Raw genomic sequence first — 19,542 nt, 5'->3', positions numbered from 1 at the left:
AGAAATGAAACATTGTCTTATTACCAAATATCATGAAGCAAATTCATACCTACTCACCTTTTTATAATTAAAACCTACGGGAGTCAAATGAAAACTGCTTTGCAAATGATGCTTTGCAAAGCACTTTGCTTTTGAAGTATTTTTTTAAATGATTAATTTCTCTCATTCCTTCTCTAATTAAGAAAAAAAATCCCACCCTCAAATATATAACATGTTCATTAATTTTCAGCCTTATAGTGAAACCAGATTATTCTGGTCTCTTTTTGGAAATATATCTTTTTTTTTTTTTTTTTTTTGAGATAGAATCTCACTTTGTCGCCCAGGCTGGAGTGCGGTGGCACTGTCTCAGTGTGCTGCAGCCTCTGCCTTCTGGGTTCAAGCGATCATCCCGCCTCAGCCCCCCAAGTAGCTGGGATTACAAGTGCGCGCCACCATGCCTGGCTCATTTTGGTATTTTTAGTAGAGACGGGGTTTCATCATGTTGGCCAGGCTGGTCTCAAACTCCTGTCCTCATGTGATTCGTCCACCTCAGCCTCCCAAAGTGTTGGGATTACAGGCGTTAGCCACCGCGCCAGGCCAGAAATCCAACTTTTGATAGAGGGGCTGTCTGTCATATTCATTTGCCAGGTGATGGCAAGTGTTCCTGGCTGAATGATGCCTGCCAGAAATGTATTTAGGTATTTATTTGTTTACTTATTTGCACTTTTATAGCACTTGTTACACTCCTTATAAAGTTGAAAATCTTCATCTATCTGGGCTTATGGGTTATGTGGGGATTCTTGCTTCCTCCTTTTGTCCTCCCTATATGAGTATTTAGCTAGTGGAGAGAAGCCATATTGGATTTGTTTCTGTTCTTCCAGCATTTTCTACCCTTCTGCTTTTTTTAAAAAAATTTTTAAGAAAATACAATGATATTTGTTGATGGTAAATACATTGTTATGCTTCTGCAGCTTTGAGCATGCTCTTCCTTCTGCCACTCTCCACAGCCTTTCCTTCTGGAAACATGGCCTTGGTCATTCATCCTTCTGATCTTGGCTTGAGTGTCGCTTCTTCAGAACAGCCTTCCTTGGTGCCCTTTTGTCTGGGTTAGTCCCCCTGTTTTAGGTTAATGTCTTGTGGCACCCAAGTAGCATATTTGTTTCTATCTGTGTCAGCAGTCTGAGTGGAAGAGAAAGCCCCCCTGGGCAGAAACGTACAACCATGGCTCTTTCCGGGCAATGTGGAGGACGCTGGGCTTTGGGCCAACATCCTGGCATGGCACAGTGAGCACGGCCTCTTCCCTAGACTGTAAGTTCCATGAAGCCAAGGGCCTATTTCTCTTGTCCTCCCCTCCCCTTTCCAGTGTTTGTGTTGTCTGGCACTCAGTTGGCATAAAACAAACTGAAGTGAAGTTGCCAATAAATGTTATTTTCACCGGTATTCTTGCCTTTTATTATGGAGACCTTCAAAACTCAGTTTTCAGTTACCACAATGGCAGATAGTTTTTGACCCATAAGACAAAGGTGGAGATGGGTGTGACCTGGGCCTTGTTCACAAGCGTGGGATGTGATTTGATTCTGAGCTCATTGCAGGTGGTAAGTTCATTGATGAGGTTATTGGAGCTTAACTCCCTGATCACTTAAGCAAAGATAACACTGTTGAGAATCTGTTATTAGTTGCTGTGGTGAGAAAAACCAATCGTGTCTAACCGGTGTTCTGGTTTTACTAGGGCAGAATATATTTTGGTGTCTCCTGAGTAGCTGAAGAACTGGTCTATTTCTAGATAATGGGATCATCTAGGAATTTAGTCAAAGTATGGTCAGCATGGTCTGGGAGCTTATTAGAAATGCAGAATCTCAGACCCCACCTCAGACTTCCTGACCCAGAATATGCTTTGTGTTTGTTTGTTTTTGGTTTTAGACAGGGACTAACTCTGTTGCCTAGGCTGGAGTGCAATGGCACGATCATCACTCACTTCAGCCTCAATCTCCCAGGCTTAAGCGATACTCCCACCTCAGCCTCCTGAATAGCTGGGACTACAGGCATGCCCTACTGCGACCAGTTAATTTTTTTAAAAGTTTTTAGTAGAGATGAGATCTTCCTATGTTGCCCAGGCGAATTCCTGGCCTCAAGTGCTCCTCCCACCTTGCCCACAGAATGTGCATTTTAACAAGATTTCCAAGTGATTAATGTGTCCCTTAAAGTTTTTAGTATATTGATTATATTTCACAGGCAATTGAGGGTCCCCAAGGAGGAATGTTTGTAAACATTCCTTCATTCATCCACAAAGCAAATATATTTTAAGCATGTAATTTTTATTAGGCATTAGTAGTACTGGTCATAATAATAACAAGAATAATACAATGAGAGTAATATAATGAGCCAGGCATTTTACGCAGTATATTATTTCTAATTGTCACACCAACCTTGAAAGGAAGATGATATTAATTTTATTTTACGGTGAAGTTCCTGGGGGTTAAGTATGCATGCCCATAACTCAGCAAGTGCATGACGGAGCCATGATTTCAGCCCAGTCCCATCTCACATAACCCCTGTCTTTCTACCAGTTCTGTCCTAGAAACAGAGGTTGTAAGATCTTATGCGGTGAATTCCTTCATAAGCACACAGCTCATTTTTGGTATGTGTGTATGTGTATATATATATATATACACACACACACACACACACACACACACACACACACAAAGATGAAATATGATCTGTTTACTTATGTTCCGGGCTAAGGCTTCAAATAGAAAGGAAGTAGAGAGGAGAAAACAGAAACTCCTATGTAAAAATGTTAACACTTCTGTGTCCACATCAAGTGTAATAAATAGCACAAAATACCCATTTGCCTCACAATCTTTTTGTGGAGGAGTAAATTATTTCAAAACATTGCATCTGAAAAGTCCCTAGAGAACTTTGCATTTCTCAATGTTTTGCAGAAAATCCTTTGTTTGACCTTAAAATCTCAGTGGTAATTTCAGGTGAAAATCAGAACAGAGAGCAATGTGATACGTCATATATTCATCTGCATGACTAGGAGCTGGTCGCTGATTTCTCTGGCTCTCGGCGCATATCATTCATTAGGAGGTAAATAGAGAACACTGCTCTGGATGCATCTCCGTGAAGTGAGACAAGATTATACTTTTTATTACCAGTCACACATCAACTTGCTTCACATCCTCAGAACGCTGCCTGAGGTCCTGCTCTGTGTCTTCATCTCCTTGTTTGCCTGGAGAGATTCCAGCTACAGGCCATTCACGCAATGAAATGCCTTTGATTTCTATTCCAGAGTATTGGGACATGCATGTTTGCTGGGCAGTAAGCATAGTTTTCACAGTTATAGTCACATTTGCCAATGCTGCAAGAGAGACCATTTATGGTTTTAGCACCAAATACCCAAGAAGATTGTTTTCTTATTAGCAAAAAGAAAAAAAAAGAAAGAAAAGTAAAAACCATTACAAAATATTGGCTAGTTCAGGTGAAGATGTTTGAGGTAAAATAATTCTAATTGTTTTAAAGCTAAAGCTGAGGAATTGGGCTATGTAAACGTAGCGTTAGGATTGCCGTCGGTTGCACAAGGTTGCTTTCTGTTTGCGAAGGAAAACTTGCCTGTTGAAGAAATGCGGCACACAAGCTGTAATATAACAGGAAAGGAAGGCTTTTTGTGCCAAGAAATCACTCACGTGAGCTGGGATCCTTTTAACAAATCTGGTGGCAAGCTCTTTCTGAAAGCTTGAATGAAGAAGGAGATAATCTAAAATTGTGTTCATGGCAACCACCCCTCAGCCTTTCATATGGAGTTCGCAGAGCCTGTCTAAAGCACTAATTCAGCCCTTGCCGTTCTGCTTTTGTGCAGCCAAATGATGGTACAAAGACCATCTGGCTAATTGGAATAGCTTCCAGTGGGTGGTGATGGTTTTGACATTTATAGCAAGTTCTAGATCTGACTAGAGATACAGCACGCCCCCCAAAATGAGCCGTCAGTACTTCTGGGGTGGAGTTAACAACCAGGGCCTCTCAGAGTCAGGTTCAAGTTCAGACCTGCAAGGGCATGTAGTTCAAGGAGGGGAACAAGCTCTCTCAGAGTTGTTTCTTCCCCCTACAACTAAGGACTGAACTTTTTCCTTTATCACATTTGGCTCCAGACCTTTTTCTTAAGTAGTGGCCGCATTTGCAAATAATGTTTTACTTAGGATATTTTTACGTTGCTGGAAACTCAAAAGCTTGCAGCCTTTAACTCCCTGAGCCTGGGTAAAACTCCACCCTTCTTCATATTTGCAAGTCTGTTTTCTCATCCTGTTAACATTCCTCTTTGAAAGGGAAACACACTGTTTCCCTCTCAGCCCTGCATACTTGACCTTCCGTATCACTGATGATTTGAGAAATAAAAAAGGAATTGCTGCTCCTGCATTCTTTTCCCAATTCCAGTCCTTTCTCAGTGAGGTCCCTTTGACCTTGACCTCTGGAGAGAATTCAACAAAGGCAAGAACTGGGCCAAGCATTAAGTTGGATCAGACTTCTGAACAGTGTCCAAAACACTATACTGGGGCTTCTATCATCCTGAATAAGGACGAAAATGACCCCTAAAATTTACTGTCCTCAGCAGCACAAGCATGATGGGAAATATGGGGGGGGGGGGTGTTACTACTTTTTTCTTCCTTTTAAATAAGTATAATATCCCAGGCTAAAAAAAAGTATTATTTTGTTCATATAGAAAGTGGTAGACATAAATCCTCCATTTCTGCCTGCCTCCCTTCCTTCCTTCCTTCCTTCCTTCCTTCCTTCCTTCCTTCCTTCCTTCCTTCCTTCCTTCCTTCCTTCCTTCCTTCCTTCCTTCCTTCCTTCCTTCCTTCCTTCCTTCCTTCTTCCCTCCCTCCCTCCCTTCTTTCTGCCTTTTTTCCTGGAGCAACAGAACAGTTTTGTTTGAAGTTTGCTTTTGCCATCATGAAAGGCAGATTTTAACTCTTCATCTGAATAAATAATACATAATTTTAGATTTATGATAAATTCTAGACCTGTCTAGGATGAAAAATGTATTTTTATTTAAATATGAAAGGCAATCTCTTGAGAGCATTATGTGGGAACCATGCTATTTAAATATCTTTATGCTGGAAAGAATGTCTTCTTAAATAATTCCAAGCTTCCAACCCTGGAGAGTGAAGCCTTGTCACAGGGTCAGGAGAAAAATACTAAACTAGAAATCAGGAGCTGTAAAAGTCCTAGCCTCAATCTCAATGGCAAATTTTCTCTTTCTTTTTTCTTTTCTTTTCTTTTCTCTTTTCTTTTTTTTTTCTTTCTGTTTCTTTCTTTCTTTGTTTCTCCCTTCCTTCCTTCCTTCCTTCCTTCCTTCCTTCCTTCCTTCTTTCCTCCCTTCCTTCCTTCCTTCCTTCCTTCCTTCCTTCCTTCCTTCCTTCCTTCCTTCCTTCCTTCCTTCCTTCCTTCTTTCCTCCCTCCCTCCCTTCCTCCCTTCCTCCCTCCCTCCCTCCCTTCCTCTCTCTCTCTCTCTTTCTCTCTCTCTCTCTTTCTCTCTCTCTTTCTTTTTTTTCCCAAGTCTTACTCTGTCACCCAGGCTGGAGTGCAGTTACATGATCTCAGCTCACGGCAACCTCTGCTTCCCGGGTTCAAGTGATTCTCCTGCCTCAGCCTCCCAAGTAGCTGAGAGTACAGGCATGCACCACTATGCCCAGCTAATTTTTGTTTGTAGTAGAGATGGGGTTTTACCATGTTGGCCAGGCTAGTCTCAAAATCCTGACCTCAAACAATCTGCCTGCCTAGGCCTCCCAAAGTATCGAGATTACAGATGTGAGCCACCACAAATTTTCTTTGTGGTCTTGGGCAAGTCATTTTCTCTCCCTTTACACCTTAGTGAACTAATAGGTAAAATGAGGTGGTGTAACTAAGGCAGTGAATTTATTTATTTATTTTGAAATTTCCATTTTTATTTTATATTCAGAAGGTGCATGTGCAGGTCTGTTACATGGGCATATTGTGTGATGCTGTGGTTTGAACTTCTTTTTTATTATTATTATTATTATACTTTAAGTTCTAGGGTACATGTGCACAACATGCAGGTTAGTTACATTTGTATACATGTGCCATGTTGGTGTGCCGCACCCATTAACTCGTCATTTACATTAGGTATATCTCCTAATGCTATCCCTCCGCCCTCTCCCTTCCCCACAATAGGACCTGGTGTGTGATGTTCCCCTTCCTGTGTCCAAGTGATCTCATTGTTCAATTCCCACCTATGAGTGAGAACATGTGGTGTTTGGTTTTCTGTTCTTGCAATAGTTTGCTGAGAATGATGGTTTCCAGCTTCAACCATGTCCCTGCAAAGGACACAAACTCATCCTTTTTTATGGCTGCATAGTATTCCATGGTGTATATGTGCCACATTTTCTTAATCCAGTCTGTCACTGATGGACATTTGGGTTGATTCCAAGTCTTTGCTATTGTGAATGGTGCTGCAATAAACATACGTGTACATGTGTCTTTAAAGCAGCATGATTTATAATCCTTTGGGTATATACCCAGTAATGGGATGGCTGGGTGAAATGATATATACTTTAAGTTCTAGGCTATATGTGCACAACATGCAGGTTTGTTACGTATGTATACATGTGCTATGTTGGTGTGCTGCACCCGTAACTCGTCATTTACATTAGGTATTTTTCCTAATGCTATCACTCCCCCTTCCCCCCACCCCACGACAGGCCCCAGTGTATGATGTTTCCCACCCTGTGTCCAAGTGATCTCATTGTTCAGTTCCCACCTATGAGTGAGAACATGCGGGGTTTGGTTTTTTATCCTTGTGATAGTTTGCTGAGAATGATGGTTTCCAGCTTCAACCATGTCCCTACAAAGGGGATAAACTCATCCTTTTTTATGGCTGCATAGTATTCCATGGTGTCTATGTGCCATATTTTCTTAATCCAGTCTATCATTGATGGACATTTGGGTTGGTTCCAAGACTTTGCTATTGTGAATAGTGCCACAGTAAAATAGTGTGCATGTGTCTTTATAGCAGCATGATTTATAATCCTTCGGGTATATGCCCAGTAATGGGATGGCTGGGTCAAATGGTATTTCTAGTTCTAGATCCTTGAGGAATCGCCACACTGTCTTCCACAATGGTTGAACTAGTTTACAATCCCACCAACAGTGTAAAAGCATTCCTGTTTCCCCACATCCTCTCCAGTACCTGTTGTTTCCTGACTTTTTAATGATCGCCATTCTAACTGGTGTGAGATGGTATCTCATTGTGGTTTTGATTTGCATTTCTCTGATGGCCAGTGATGATGAGCATTTTTTCATGTGTCTGTTGGCTGCATAAATGTCTTCTTTTGAGAAGTGTCTGTTCATAACCTTTGCCCACATTTTGATGGGGTTGTTTGACTTTTTTCTTGTAAATTTGTTTAAGTTCTTTGTAGATTCTGGATATTAGCCCTTTGTCAGATGGGTAGATTGTAAAAATTTCCTCCCATTCTGTAGGTTGCCTGTTCACTCTGATGGTAGTTTCTTTTGCTGTGCAGAAGCTCCTAGTTTAATTAGATCCCATTTGTCAATTTTGGCTTCTGTTGTCATTGCTTTTGGGGTTTTAGTCATGAAGTCCTTGCACATTCCTATGGCCTGAATGGTATTGCCTAGGCTTTCTTCTAGGGTTTTTGTGGTTTTAGGTCTAACATTTAAGTCTTTAATCCATCTTGAATTGATTTTTGTATAAGGTGTAAGGAAGGGATCCAGTTTCAGCTTTCTACATATGGCTGGCCAGTTTTCCCAGCACCAGTTATGAAATAGGGAATCCTTTCCCCATTTCTTGTTTTTGTCAAGCTTGTCAAAGATCAGATGGTTGTAGATGTGTGGTATTATTTAAGAGGGCTCTATTCTGTTCCCTTGGTCTATAGCTCTGTTTTGGTACCAGTACCATGCTGTTTTGGTTACTGTAGCCTGGCAGTATAGTTTGAAGTCAGGTAGTGTGATGCCTCCAGCTTTGTTCTTTTGGCTTAGGATTGTCTTGGCAATGCGGGCTCTTTGTTTTGGTTACATATGAACTTTAAAGTAGTTTTTTCCAATTCTGTGAAGAAAGTCCTTGGTAGCTTGATGGAGATAGCACTGATTCTATAAATTACCTTGGGCAGTATGGCCATTTTCACAATATTGATTCTTCCTATCCATGAACATGGAATGTTCTTCCATTTGTTTGTGTCCTCTTTTATTTTGTTATTTCATTGAGCAGTGGTTTGTAGTTCTCCTTGAAGAGGTCCTTCACATCCCTTGCAAATTGGATTCCTTGGTATTTTATTCTCTTTGAAGCAGTTGTGAATGGGAGTTCACTCATGATTTGGTGCTCTGTCTGTTATTGGTGTATAGGAATGCTTGTGATTTTTGCACATTGATTTTGTATCCTGAGACTTTGCTGAAGTTGCTTATCAGCTTAAGGAGATTTGGGGCTGAAACAATGGGGTTTTCTAAATATACAATCATGTCATCTGCAAACAGGGACAATTTGACTTCCTCTTTTCCTAATTGAATACCTTTTATTTCTTTCTCCTGACTGATTACCCTGGCCAGAATGTCCAACACTATGTTGAATAGGAGCAGTGAGAGAGGGCATCCCTGTCTTGTGCCAGTTTTCATAGGGAATGCTTCCAGTTTTTGCCCATTCAGTATGATATTGGCTGTGGGTTTGTCATAAATAGCTCTTATTATTTTGAGATACATCCCATCAATACCTAGTTTATTGAGAGTTTTTAGTATGAAGGGCTGTTGATTTTCATTGAAGGCCTTTTCTGCATCTATTGAAATAATCGTGTGTTTTTTGTCTTTGGTTCTGTTTATTTGATGGCTTACGTGTATTGATTTGCATATGTTGAACCAGCCTTGCATCCCAGGGATGAAGCCAACTTGATCGTGGCGGATAAGCTTTTTGATGTGCTGCTGGATTTGGTTTGCCAGTATTTTATTGAGGATTTTTGCATCGATGTTCATCAGGGATATTGATCTAAAATTCTCTTTTTTTTGTTGTGTCTCTGCCAGGCTTTGGTATCAGGATGATGTTAGCCTCATAAAATAAGTTAGGGAGGATTCCCTCTTTTTCTATTGATTGGAATAGTTTCAGAAGGAATGGTACAAGCTTCTCTTTGTACCTCTGGTAGAATTTGGCTGTGAATCTGTCTGGTCCTGGACTTTTTTTGGTTGGTAGGCTATTAATTATTGCCTCAATTTCAGAACATGTTATTGGTCTATTCAGGGATTCAACTTCTTCCTTGTTTAGTCTTGGGAGGGTGTATGGGTCCAGGAATTTATCCATTTCTTCTAGATTTTCTAGTTTATTTGCATAGAGATGTTTATAGTATTCTCTGATGGTAGTTTCTATTTCTGTGGTATCGGTGATGATATCCCCTTTATCATTTTTTTTATTGTGTCTATTTGATTCTTCTCTCTTTTCTTCTTTATTAGTCTTGCTAGTGGTCTATCAATTTTGTTGATCTTTTCAAAAAACCAGCTCCTGGATTCATTGACTTTTTGAAGGGATTTTTGTCTCTGTCTCCTTCAGTTCTGATCTGATCTTAGTTATTTCTTGCCTTCTGCTAACTTTTGAATGTGTTTGCTCTTGCTTCTCTAGTTCTTTTAATTGTGATGCTAGGGTGTCAATTTTAGATCTTTCCTGCTTTCTCTTGTGGGCATTTAGTGCTGTAAATTTCCCTCTACACACTGCTTTAAATGTGTCCCAGAGATTCTGGTATGTTGTGTCTTTGTTCTCATTGGTTTCAAAGAACATCTTTATTTCTGCTTCATTTCATTATGTACCCAGTAGTCATTCAGGAGCAGGTTGTTCAGTTTCCATGTAGTTGAGTGGTTTTGAGTAAGTTTCTTAATCCTGAGTTCTAGTTTGATTGCACCATGGTCTGAGAGACAGTTTGTTGTAATTTCTGTTCTTTCACATTTGCTGAGGAGTGCTTTACTTCCAACTATGTGGTCAATTTTGGAATAAGTGCGATGTGGTGCTGAGAAGAATGTATATTCTGTTGATTTGGGGTGTAGAGTTCTGTAGATGTCTATTAGGTCTGCTTGGTGTATAGTTGAGTTCAATTCCTGGATATCCTTGTTAACTTTCTGTCTCGTTGGTCTGCCTAATGTTGACAGTGGGATGTTAAAGTCTCCCATTATTATTGTGTGGGAGTTTAAGTCTCTTTGTAGGTCTCTAAGGACTTGCTTTATGAACCTGGGTGCTCCTGTATTGGGTGCATATATATTTAGGATAATTAGCTCTTCTTGTTGAATTGATCCCTTTACCATTATGTAATGGCCTTCTTCATCTCTTGATCTTTGTTGGTTTAAAGTCTATTTTATCAGAGACTAGGATTGCAACCCCTGCTTCTTTTTGTTTTCCATTTGCTTGGTAGATCTTCCTCCATCCCTTTATTTTGAGCCTGTGTGTGTCTCTGCATGTGAGTTGGGTCTCCTGAATACAGCACACTGATGGTATTCAGTCAGCATGCTGACTCTTTATCCAGTTTGCCAGTCTGTGTCTTTTAATTGGAGCATTTAACCCATTTACGTTTAAGGTTAATATTGTTATGTGTGAATTTGATCCTGTCATTATGATGTTGGCTGGTTATTTTGCTCATTAGTTGATGCAGTTTCTTCCTAGCATTGATGGTCTTTACAATTTGTCATGTTTTTGCAGTGGCTGGTACTGGCTGTTCCTTTCCATGTTTAGTGCTTCCTTCAGGAGCTCTTGTAAGGCAGGCCTGGTGGTGACAGAATCTCTCAGCATTTGTTTGTCTGTAAGGATTTTATTTTTCCTTCACTCATGAAGCTTAGTTTGGCTGGGTATGAAATTCTCAAAAGAAGACATGCATACAGTCAACAGACACATGAAAAAATGCTCATAATCACTGACCATCAGAGAAATGCAAATCAAAACCACAATGAGATACCATCTCACACCAGTTAGAATGGCGATCATTAAAAAGTCAGGAAACAACAGGTACTGGAGAGGATGTGGAGAAACAGGAACACTTTTACACTGTTGGTGGGATTGTAAACTGGTTCAACCATTGGGGAAAACAGTATGGCGATTCCTCAAGGATCTAGAACTAGAAATACCATTTGACCCAGCCATCCCATTCCTGGGTGTATACCCAAAGGATTATAAATCATGCTGCTATAAAGACACATGCACACGTATGTTTATTGCGGCACTATTCACAATAGCAAAGACTTGGAATCAACCCAAATGTCCATCAGTGACAGACTGGATTAAGAAAATGTGGCACATATACACCATGGAATACTATGCAGCCATAAAAAAGGATGAGTTTGTGTCCTTTGCAGGGACATGGTTGAAGCTGGAAACCATCATTCTCAGCAAACTATTGCAAGAACAGAAAACAAAACCCCACGTGTTCTCACTCATAGGTGGGAAATGAACAATGAGATCACTTGGACTCTGGAAGGGGAACATCACACACCGGGGCCTATTATGGGGAGTGGAGAGTGGGGAGGGATAGCATTGGGAGTTATACCTGATGTAAATGATGAGTTGATGGGTGCTGACGAGTTGATGGGTGCTGACGAGTTGATGGGTGCAGCACACTGACATGACACAAGTATACATATGTAACAAACCTGCACATTGTGCACATGTACCCTAGAACTTAAAGTATAATAAAAAATAAAATAAATTAAAAAAAAATTCTTTTCTTTAAGAACATTGAACATTGGCCCCCACTCTCTTCTGGCTTGTAGAGTTTCTACCGAGAGATCCGCTGTTAGTCTGATGGGCTTCCCTTTGTGGGTAACCCGACCTTTCTCTCTGGCTGTCCTTAACATTTTTCCTTCATTTCAACTTTGCTGAATCTGACAATTATATGTCTTGGAATTGCTCTTCTTGAGGAGTATCTTTGTGGCGTTCTCTGTATTTCCTGAATTTGAATGTTGGCCTGCCTTGCTAGGCTGGGGAAGTTCTCCTGGATAATATCCTGAAGAGTGTTTTCCAACTTGGTTCCATTCTCCCCATCAATTTCAGGTACACCAATCAGATGTAGATTTGGTCTTTTCACATAGTCCCATGTATTTTGGAGGCTTTGTTAGTTTCTTTTTTTTCTTTTTTTTTTGAGACAGAGTCTTGCTCTGTCACCCAGGCTGGAGTGCAGTGGCCGAATCTCGGCTCACTGCAAGCTTTGCCTCCTGGGTTTACGCCATTCTCCTGCCTCAGGCTCCCGAGTAGCTGGGACTACAGGCGCCCACCACCTCACCTGGCTAGTTTTTTGTATTTTTTAGTAGAGACGGGGTTTCACCGTGTTAGCCAGAATGGTCTTGATCTCCTGACCTCGTGATCTGCCTGTCTCGGCCTCCCAAAGTGCTAAGATTACAGGCTTGAGCCACCGCGCCCGGCTTGTTAGTTTCTTTTTACTCCTTTTTCTCTAAACTTCTCTTCTCGCTTCATTTCATTCATTTGATCTTCAATCACTGATACCCTTTCTTCCAGTTGATCAAATCGGCTGCTGAAGCTTGTGCATGCGTCACGTAGTTCTCGTGCCATGGTTTTCAGCTCCATCAGGTCATTTAAGGACTTCTCTACACTGTTTATTCTGGGTAGCCATTCATCTAATCTTTTTTCAAGGTTTTTAGCTTCTTTGCGATGGGTTCAAACGTCCTCCTTTGGCTCGGCGAAGTTTGGTGTTACCAATCATCTGAAGCCTTCTTCTCTCAACTCGTCAAAGTCATTCTCTGTCCAACTTTGTTCGGTTGCTGGCAAGGAGCTGTGTTCCTTTGGAGGAGAAGAGGTGCTCTGATTTTTGGAATTTTCAGCTTTTCTGCTCTGGTTTCTCCCCATCTTTGTGGTTTTGTCTGCCTTTGGTCTTTGATGATGGTAATGTATATATGGGGTTTTGGTGTGGATGTCCTTTCTGTTTGTTAGTTTTCCTTCTAACAGTCAAGACCCTCAGCTGCAGTTCTGTTGGAGTTTGCTGGAGGTCCACCCTGGACCCTGTTTGCCTGGGTATCACCAGTGGAGGCTGCAGAACAGCAAATATTGCAGAACGGCAGATGTTGCTGCCTGATCCTTCCTCTGGAAGCTTCGTCTCAGAGGGGCACCTGTCTGTATGAGGTGTCAGTTGGCCCCTACTGGGAGGTGTCTCCTAGTTAGGCTACTTGGGAGTCAGGGACCCACTTGAGGAGGCAGTCTGTTCGTTCTCAGATCTCAAACTCCATGCTGGGAGAACCACTACTCTCTTCAAAGATATCAGACAGGGACATTTAAGTCTGCAGAAGTTTCTGCTGCCTTTTGTTCAGCTATGCCCTGCCCCCAGAGGTGGAGTCTACAAAAGCAGGCAGGCCTCTTTGAGTTGCAGCTGGCTCCACCCAGTTCGAGCTTCCCTGCCGCTTTGTTTACCTACTCAAGCCTCAGCCATGGTGGATGTCCCTCCCCCAGCCTCACTGCCACCTTGCAGTTCAATCTCAGACTGCTGTGCTAGCAGTGAGCGAGGCTCTGTGGGCATGGGACCCTCCAAGTCAGGCATGGCATATAATCTCCTGGTGTACCATTTGCTAAGGCCATTGGAAAAGTGCAGTATTAGGGTGGGAGTGTCCTGATTTTCCAGGTACCATCTGTCATGGCTTCCCTTTCTAGAAAGGGAATTTCCTGACCCCTTGCACTTCCCGGGTGAGGCGATGCCCCACCCTGCTCTGTGGGCTATCTGACAAGCCCCAGTGGGATGAACCTGGTACCTCAGTTGGAAATGCAGAAATCACACATCTTCTGCATCACTCACACTGGGAACTGCAGACTGGAGCTGTTCCTATTCGGCCATCTTGGAACCTCTGTGGTTTGAATTTGTATTGATCCCTTCTCAGAGATAGTGAATATATTACTCAATAGGAAGATTTTCAGCCCCTGGCCCCCTCCCTCCTTCCCTTCCTCCTTTTAGAGTCCCCAGTGACTATAGTTCTCATCTTTATGGCCATGTATGCCAAAGATTTAGCTCTCACCTATAAATGAGAGAATGCGGTATTTGGTTTTCTGTTTCTGCGGGAATTGACTTAGGATGTGGCCTCCAGCTGCATCCATCTTGCTCTAAGGCAGTGAACTTAAACTCTCTTTTTAAATTTCATTGTTTTCATTGTGGTGTCCTCTTGTCAAATGCAATTTTACATAAACTCTAGTATGTAACAGATTAAAAACTATATTTTATTAGATAATTTATGAATTCAAAATTGTGTATTCAAAAGTTAGGCAATGAGAACAGAGGCTGTTTTGATGTTCATAAACAGTTGAAATGGAAGTTGCATTCATTTCCCAGGACTGCCCTAACAAACTACCACAAACTGGTAGCTTTAAGCAACAGAAGTTTGTTCTTTACCCATTCTGGCGTCTAAAAGTCTAAAATCAAGGATTGTCAGGCCATCTGCCATCTAGAGTCTTAGCGGGGAATCTTTCCTGGCCTCTTCCAGCATCTGGTAGTGCCAGACTTGGCATGTCATGTGGCAGCAAAACTCAGATCACTGCCTTTATATGGCTGCCCTCTCTGTGTGTCTGAGTTATCATGGCATTCTCTCTGTGTCTCTGTTTTCTCTTTTTTTTTTTTTTTTTTTTGAGGCAGAGTCTCACTCTGTTCCCCCGGCTGGAGTACAGTGGTATGATCTCTGCTCACTGCAATCTCCACCTTCTGGGTTCAAGCAATTATCCTGCCTCGGCCTCCCAAGTAGCTGGGTTTACAGGTGTGCGTCACCATACCCGGCTAATTTTTGTATTTTTAGTAGAGATGGGGTTTCACCATGTTGGCCAGGCTGGTCTCCAACTCCTGACTTCAAGCGATCCACCCGCCTTGGCCTCCCACAGTGATGGGATTACAAACATGAGCCACCGCTCTCGGCCCTGTTTTCTTTTCTTATAAGGATACCACTCATATTGGGTTAAGGGCCTATCCTAATTGACTGTCACCTCATCTTAACTTGATTATATCTGATTCAAGTTAGGAATGCAACATATTGTTTTGGGGAACACAAATCAATATACAGTAAGAGTTATAGATAACAACTGCAGTGTTATGCTAACATTATTATCTGACTTATTTTGGTATTTTGTTTGGTGGTACCATATTGAGAAAAATTTTGGCCCACAGTGATAATTTAAAATGGTAGTTTTGTTTTTTTTTTTAAACATTTAACCATGTCACTTTGCAATCTCCATTTCAATTCCTTCAGTCAAATTGATCCAGAAGTCTGAAAGAACAACATTAGGGAATTTATATACCAGTGTTAAATTACTGACAATATCTTTAAAAACACTCACCTTCCTTACTGGGGAGTATTCACTTTTTAAAAGGAGTTGGTGAATGGATTCCCGGGGAAGCTTAAATCATCATCGTATTTGGCCGATGCTGTGTGTTCAAATGTCATAATAGCCTGAGTTATTCAATGGTGACTTTTTTTTTGAGACAGGGTCTCACTCTGTTGCCCAGGCTGGAGTGCAGTGATGTCATCTTGGCTCACTGCAACCTCTGCCTCCCGGGTTCAAGCAATTCTCCTACCTCAGCCTCCCGAATAGCTGGGATTACAGACACACACCACCATGCCCTGCTAATTTTTGTATTTTTGGTAGAGATACGGTTTCACCATGTTGGCCAGGCTGGCCTCAAACTCTTGGCCTCAAGCGATTCACCTGCCTCGGCCTCCCAAAGCGTTGAGATTACAGGCGTGAGCCAGCGGGCCCAGTCTCAATGGTGACTTTTGAAAACATCTTGTTAGTGGCATGTTCTGTCAGACGTTCCCTTGAGATTTCAAAAGAGTAATAATAGTTTTGTATTTTGAGTGTAAACTTGGTTTCAGTTGTGTTGCCGACACATTCCTGCTGTTGTGAGCAGTGATGTGGAAACCATGTACTGCCAAATGAGCCCATCTGCTGAATTAAAAATAGCATCTAGGTACTTCACCTGGTACAGCTACGTTCCAGAGATGTTTACTTACTGGGTTTTTAAAAAAAAAAACAAAAATGTTATTTATATTTTTATTTGAAATATCTGTACCAGAACCTTGTCTTGAAACTATTAAAAATTTCAATATTAAAACATACATTCTAGAACTGACCATCCTTATCAGTATAAATAACTCTGAAAGGTGCTCAGTTTATAGGCAATGCCTTAATAAATTTAACAATTATGAAGCTTTACCCAACATCTTTAAAAATGTTGCAGAGACAACTATTCAGCACAAATACAATGACCACGAGCGTATTTCAGCAACTGCTTTATCTGAGCAAGTCTTTTCACTCCACCAGAATAGACTTGGTTACATTTTCAACAAGTTACTCAATGGTATATTAAAACTGAATCTAAACACTTTTTACCCCTCCAGTTGTATTTTAAAAACTTATTTATGCTCATTTGTGTGGCTAAATATAAAAACAAGCAAAATACAGACATCAGCAAATCCACATTTTCATCCAGGTGAAGTGAAATTTAAATTTTATTTTTTGAAAAAATTTAAGTTTTAAAGGAATTCATTAGATACGTATTTTTGTTTTGTTTTGTTTTGTTTTCAGATGGAGTTTCACTCTCGTTGCCTACGCTGGAGTGCAATGGCACAATCTCAGCTCACTCCAACCTCTTCCTTCTGGGTTCAAGCGATTCTCCTGCCTCAGCCTCCCAAGTAGCTGGGATTACTGGTGTGTGCCACAATGCTCGGCTAATTTTGTTTTGTTTTGTTTTGTTTTTTTTGAGATGGAGTTTCGCTTTTGTTGCCCACACTGGAGTACAGTGGCACAATAGCTCACCGCAACCTCCGCCTCCTGGGTTCAAGCGATTCTCCTGCTTCAGTCTCCTGAGTAGCTGGGATAACAGGCATGCACCACCACATCTGGCTAATTTTGTATTTTTCATAGAGACAGGGTTTCTCCATATTGATCAGGCTGGTCTCGAACTCCTGAACTCAGGAGATCCGCCCGCCTCGGCCTCCCAAAGTGCAGGGATTACAGGCATGAGCCACCGCACCTGGCCTGTATTTTTAGTAGAGACGGTTTTTCACCATGTTGGTCAGGCTGGTCTTGAACTTCTGACCTCAAGTGATGCACCCACCTGAGCCTCCCAAAGTGCTGGGATTACAGATGTGAGCCACTGCACCCAGCAGATATTTATTTTGGATGTGTATTTTTGGATTAGATCAGTGATACCAGCCAGTATGATATGGTCTCTCAAGGATATTTGCAGATACGTGGGGGCAATTTTGGTTGTCTTAATACCTAAAAGTGCAACTGGGGCTTAGTTTTCTAGCACCAAGGATGCTGGGTGACTTGTACTTGTCCCACCTTAAATGCCAACAGAGCTTGGACTTTATCAGAAAATGAGAGTAATTATGTTTTTGTAAATGTCTGTTTATTTAACATAGCCCAGATTTTAATAAGCTTTTTTGATAGAATAAAGAGCTTTCATTTTCACATTTAAATTTTGTTCATATAAAATTTTTGTTGATAACACTGAGTAGTTCAATTAGGCAGGAACATCTGAGTTACTTACTTTTGAGCTTACTGTGTTTTGTTTGAAAATCATGTAATTTGGGGGGACTATGGAACTATTGTGTAAGATTTCACTGCATGAAATACAAGTTGAGCAGTTTTAGTCACACTAAAAATGAAACTGCGTGACAGATCATTCTCATTTACTTTCTTGCCTTCAAAAGATTTTCTGTGAAACTTACAGGCACTTGCTCTCATAGCATATGATTTGTTAGAGTGGTGTGGTTGGCCAGTAATTGAGTAACAATGCCGGATTGCATTTCTCATCAGGAGGTGCAGTCTTGTTTTATTTATCATCATATTTCTTCATTAAGTTTAATTTTCTTTTTCTTTTCTTTTGTTTTTTGAGACAGAGTGTCACTCTTGTTGCCCAGGCTGGAGTGCAATGGCACGATCTTGGCTCACTGAAACTTCTGCCTCCTGAGTTCAAGCGATTCTTCTGCCTCAGCCTCCTGAGTAGCTGGGATTACAGGCATGCGCCACCACGCCTGGCTAATTTTGTATTTTTAGTAGAGACTGGGTTTCTCCATGTTGGTCAGGCTGGTCTCAAACTCCTGACCTCAGGTGATCCACCCGCCTCAGCCTCCCAAAGTGCTGGGATTACAGGCCTGAGCCACCTCGCCCGGCCAAGTTTAATTTTTAAACCAATGATTCATTTCTGCTTTTACAGGTGATTACTTTATCTCACTAGAAAAAAAAAATGTAAACATTCAAACAAAAAGTATCTAAAACTTATGATAAGCCTTAATCTTGAATAATTATCGTGACATGTGTTACTTGTGTGCTTATTGCTGTACAGCCTTCCTTGGCTTTCTGACAAGAGCAACTGCTAAGCAGAAGCACTTGAGCCTCATCTGGTATTTGATGAATTTGATTAATGTGTGCTATGGTGAGTCTACTCCCCTGTATAATTTTATGGGAGAGGCCATGTGCAAGTCTGAATTTAAAAAAAAGAAAAAATGGCTCGTGCAGAATTATTACCTACTCAATACATTATATATATGCCAGAGATGGCTAAAGCAGCTATATTTCAAGGTCTGCAAAAACATGAAGAAGCTGGCATGGAAATTAACACGTTGGTAGTCTGCAATGTGTTCAAAGTTGGTGTTTTTAATGACACTTAAAAAATAGCTAAAATATATAATGGCTGATTTCTGACCAGACTAAACTCTCAGCCTGTCTAATGTTAGACAGCTTGATCTAATCAATTTCATCCTTTTCTTTTCCTCAGTCCAATCTTACAATTGCTCTGTCAGTTTCAGTTCACAACAATACCAAGCCCAGACATGGCTCCCTAAGATTTTCTCCTTTTCCCTCACGTGGGTCCCAGTTCTAAATTCCCAAGGGCTGACACAATTGACATTTGCCATCGCCTGAGGAGGGACCACTTCCTTCTGTGGTCTTTCCTTGGTTTGTTTTATTGGGCAGTGAATGGCAAATCTGTCTGTGTTTCTTTGCTTCACCCCAAACACCTTGGCAAAAATGAAAGCCTTCTAATTTAGCTGTGTCCTCCTTTACTTATGTCAGGAGGCCTGTGCCACAACCTTTGATTTAAAAAAATTTTTTTTGTTTTTTGTTTTTGAGACAGGGTCTTGCTCTGTCACCCAGGCTGAAATGTAGTGGCATGACTATAGCTCATTGCACCCTTGACCTCACTGGAGTGTAGTGTCATGTGCAGTTCACTGCAGTCCCAAGTAGCTGGCACTTACAGGCAGGTGCCACCATGCCTGACTAATTTTTACATTTTTTGTAGAAGCAGGGTCTTGCTGGCTGGGCATGGTGACTCACACCTGTAATCCCAGCACTTTGGGAGGCCAAAGAGGGTGGATCACGAGGTCAGGAGTTTGAGACCAGCCTGGCCAACATGGTGGAACTCCATCTCCACTAAAAATACAAAAAAAAAAAAAAAAAAAAAAATAGCTGGGCGTGGTGGTGCATGCCTGTAATCCCAGCTACTCTGGAGGCTGAGTCAGAGTCAGGATAATTGCTTAAACCCAAGATCATGCCACTGCGCTCCAGCCTGGGTGACAGAGCAAGAC

At 41.4% G+C, this 19,542-nt stretch overlaps 1 protein-coding gene across 3 annotated transcripts in view; it reads left to right on the top strand.

The window, feature by feature from the left end:
• LOC105481303 (AE binding protein 2) overlaps positions 1-19,306 on the top strand; it is a 136,485-nt gene extending 117,179 nt beyond the window's left edge. The window contains exon 8 of one of the 3 annotated variants that reach the window (XM_071072105.1): positions 16,535-19,306. In XM_071072105.1, the coding sequence (XP_070928206.1) occupies positions 16,535-16,760 (226 nt within the window). In that variant the 3' untranslated portion in view covers positions 16,761-19,306. The remainder of the gene's footprint in view (positions 1-16,534) is intronic. The other 2 variants (XM_071072104.1, XM_071072103.1) reach the window with 2 other exon arrangements.
• Positions 19,307-19,542: the final 236 nt, after the last annotated feature.

The sequence above is a fragment of the Macaca nemestrina genome, chromosome 10 (assembly GCF_043159975.1).
Source record: "Macaca nemestrina isolate mMacNem1 chromosome 10, mMacNem.hap1, whole genome shotgun sequence".
Taxonomy (NCBI): domain Eukaryota; kingdom Metazoa; phylum Chordata; class Mammalia; order Primates; family Cercopithecidae; genus Macaca; species Macaca nemestrina.
This window is presented reverse-complemented; position numbering and strand designations above follow the sequence as displayed.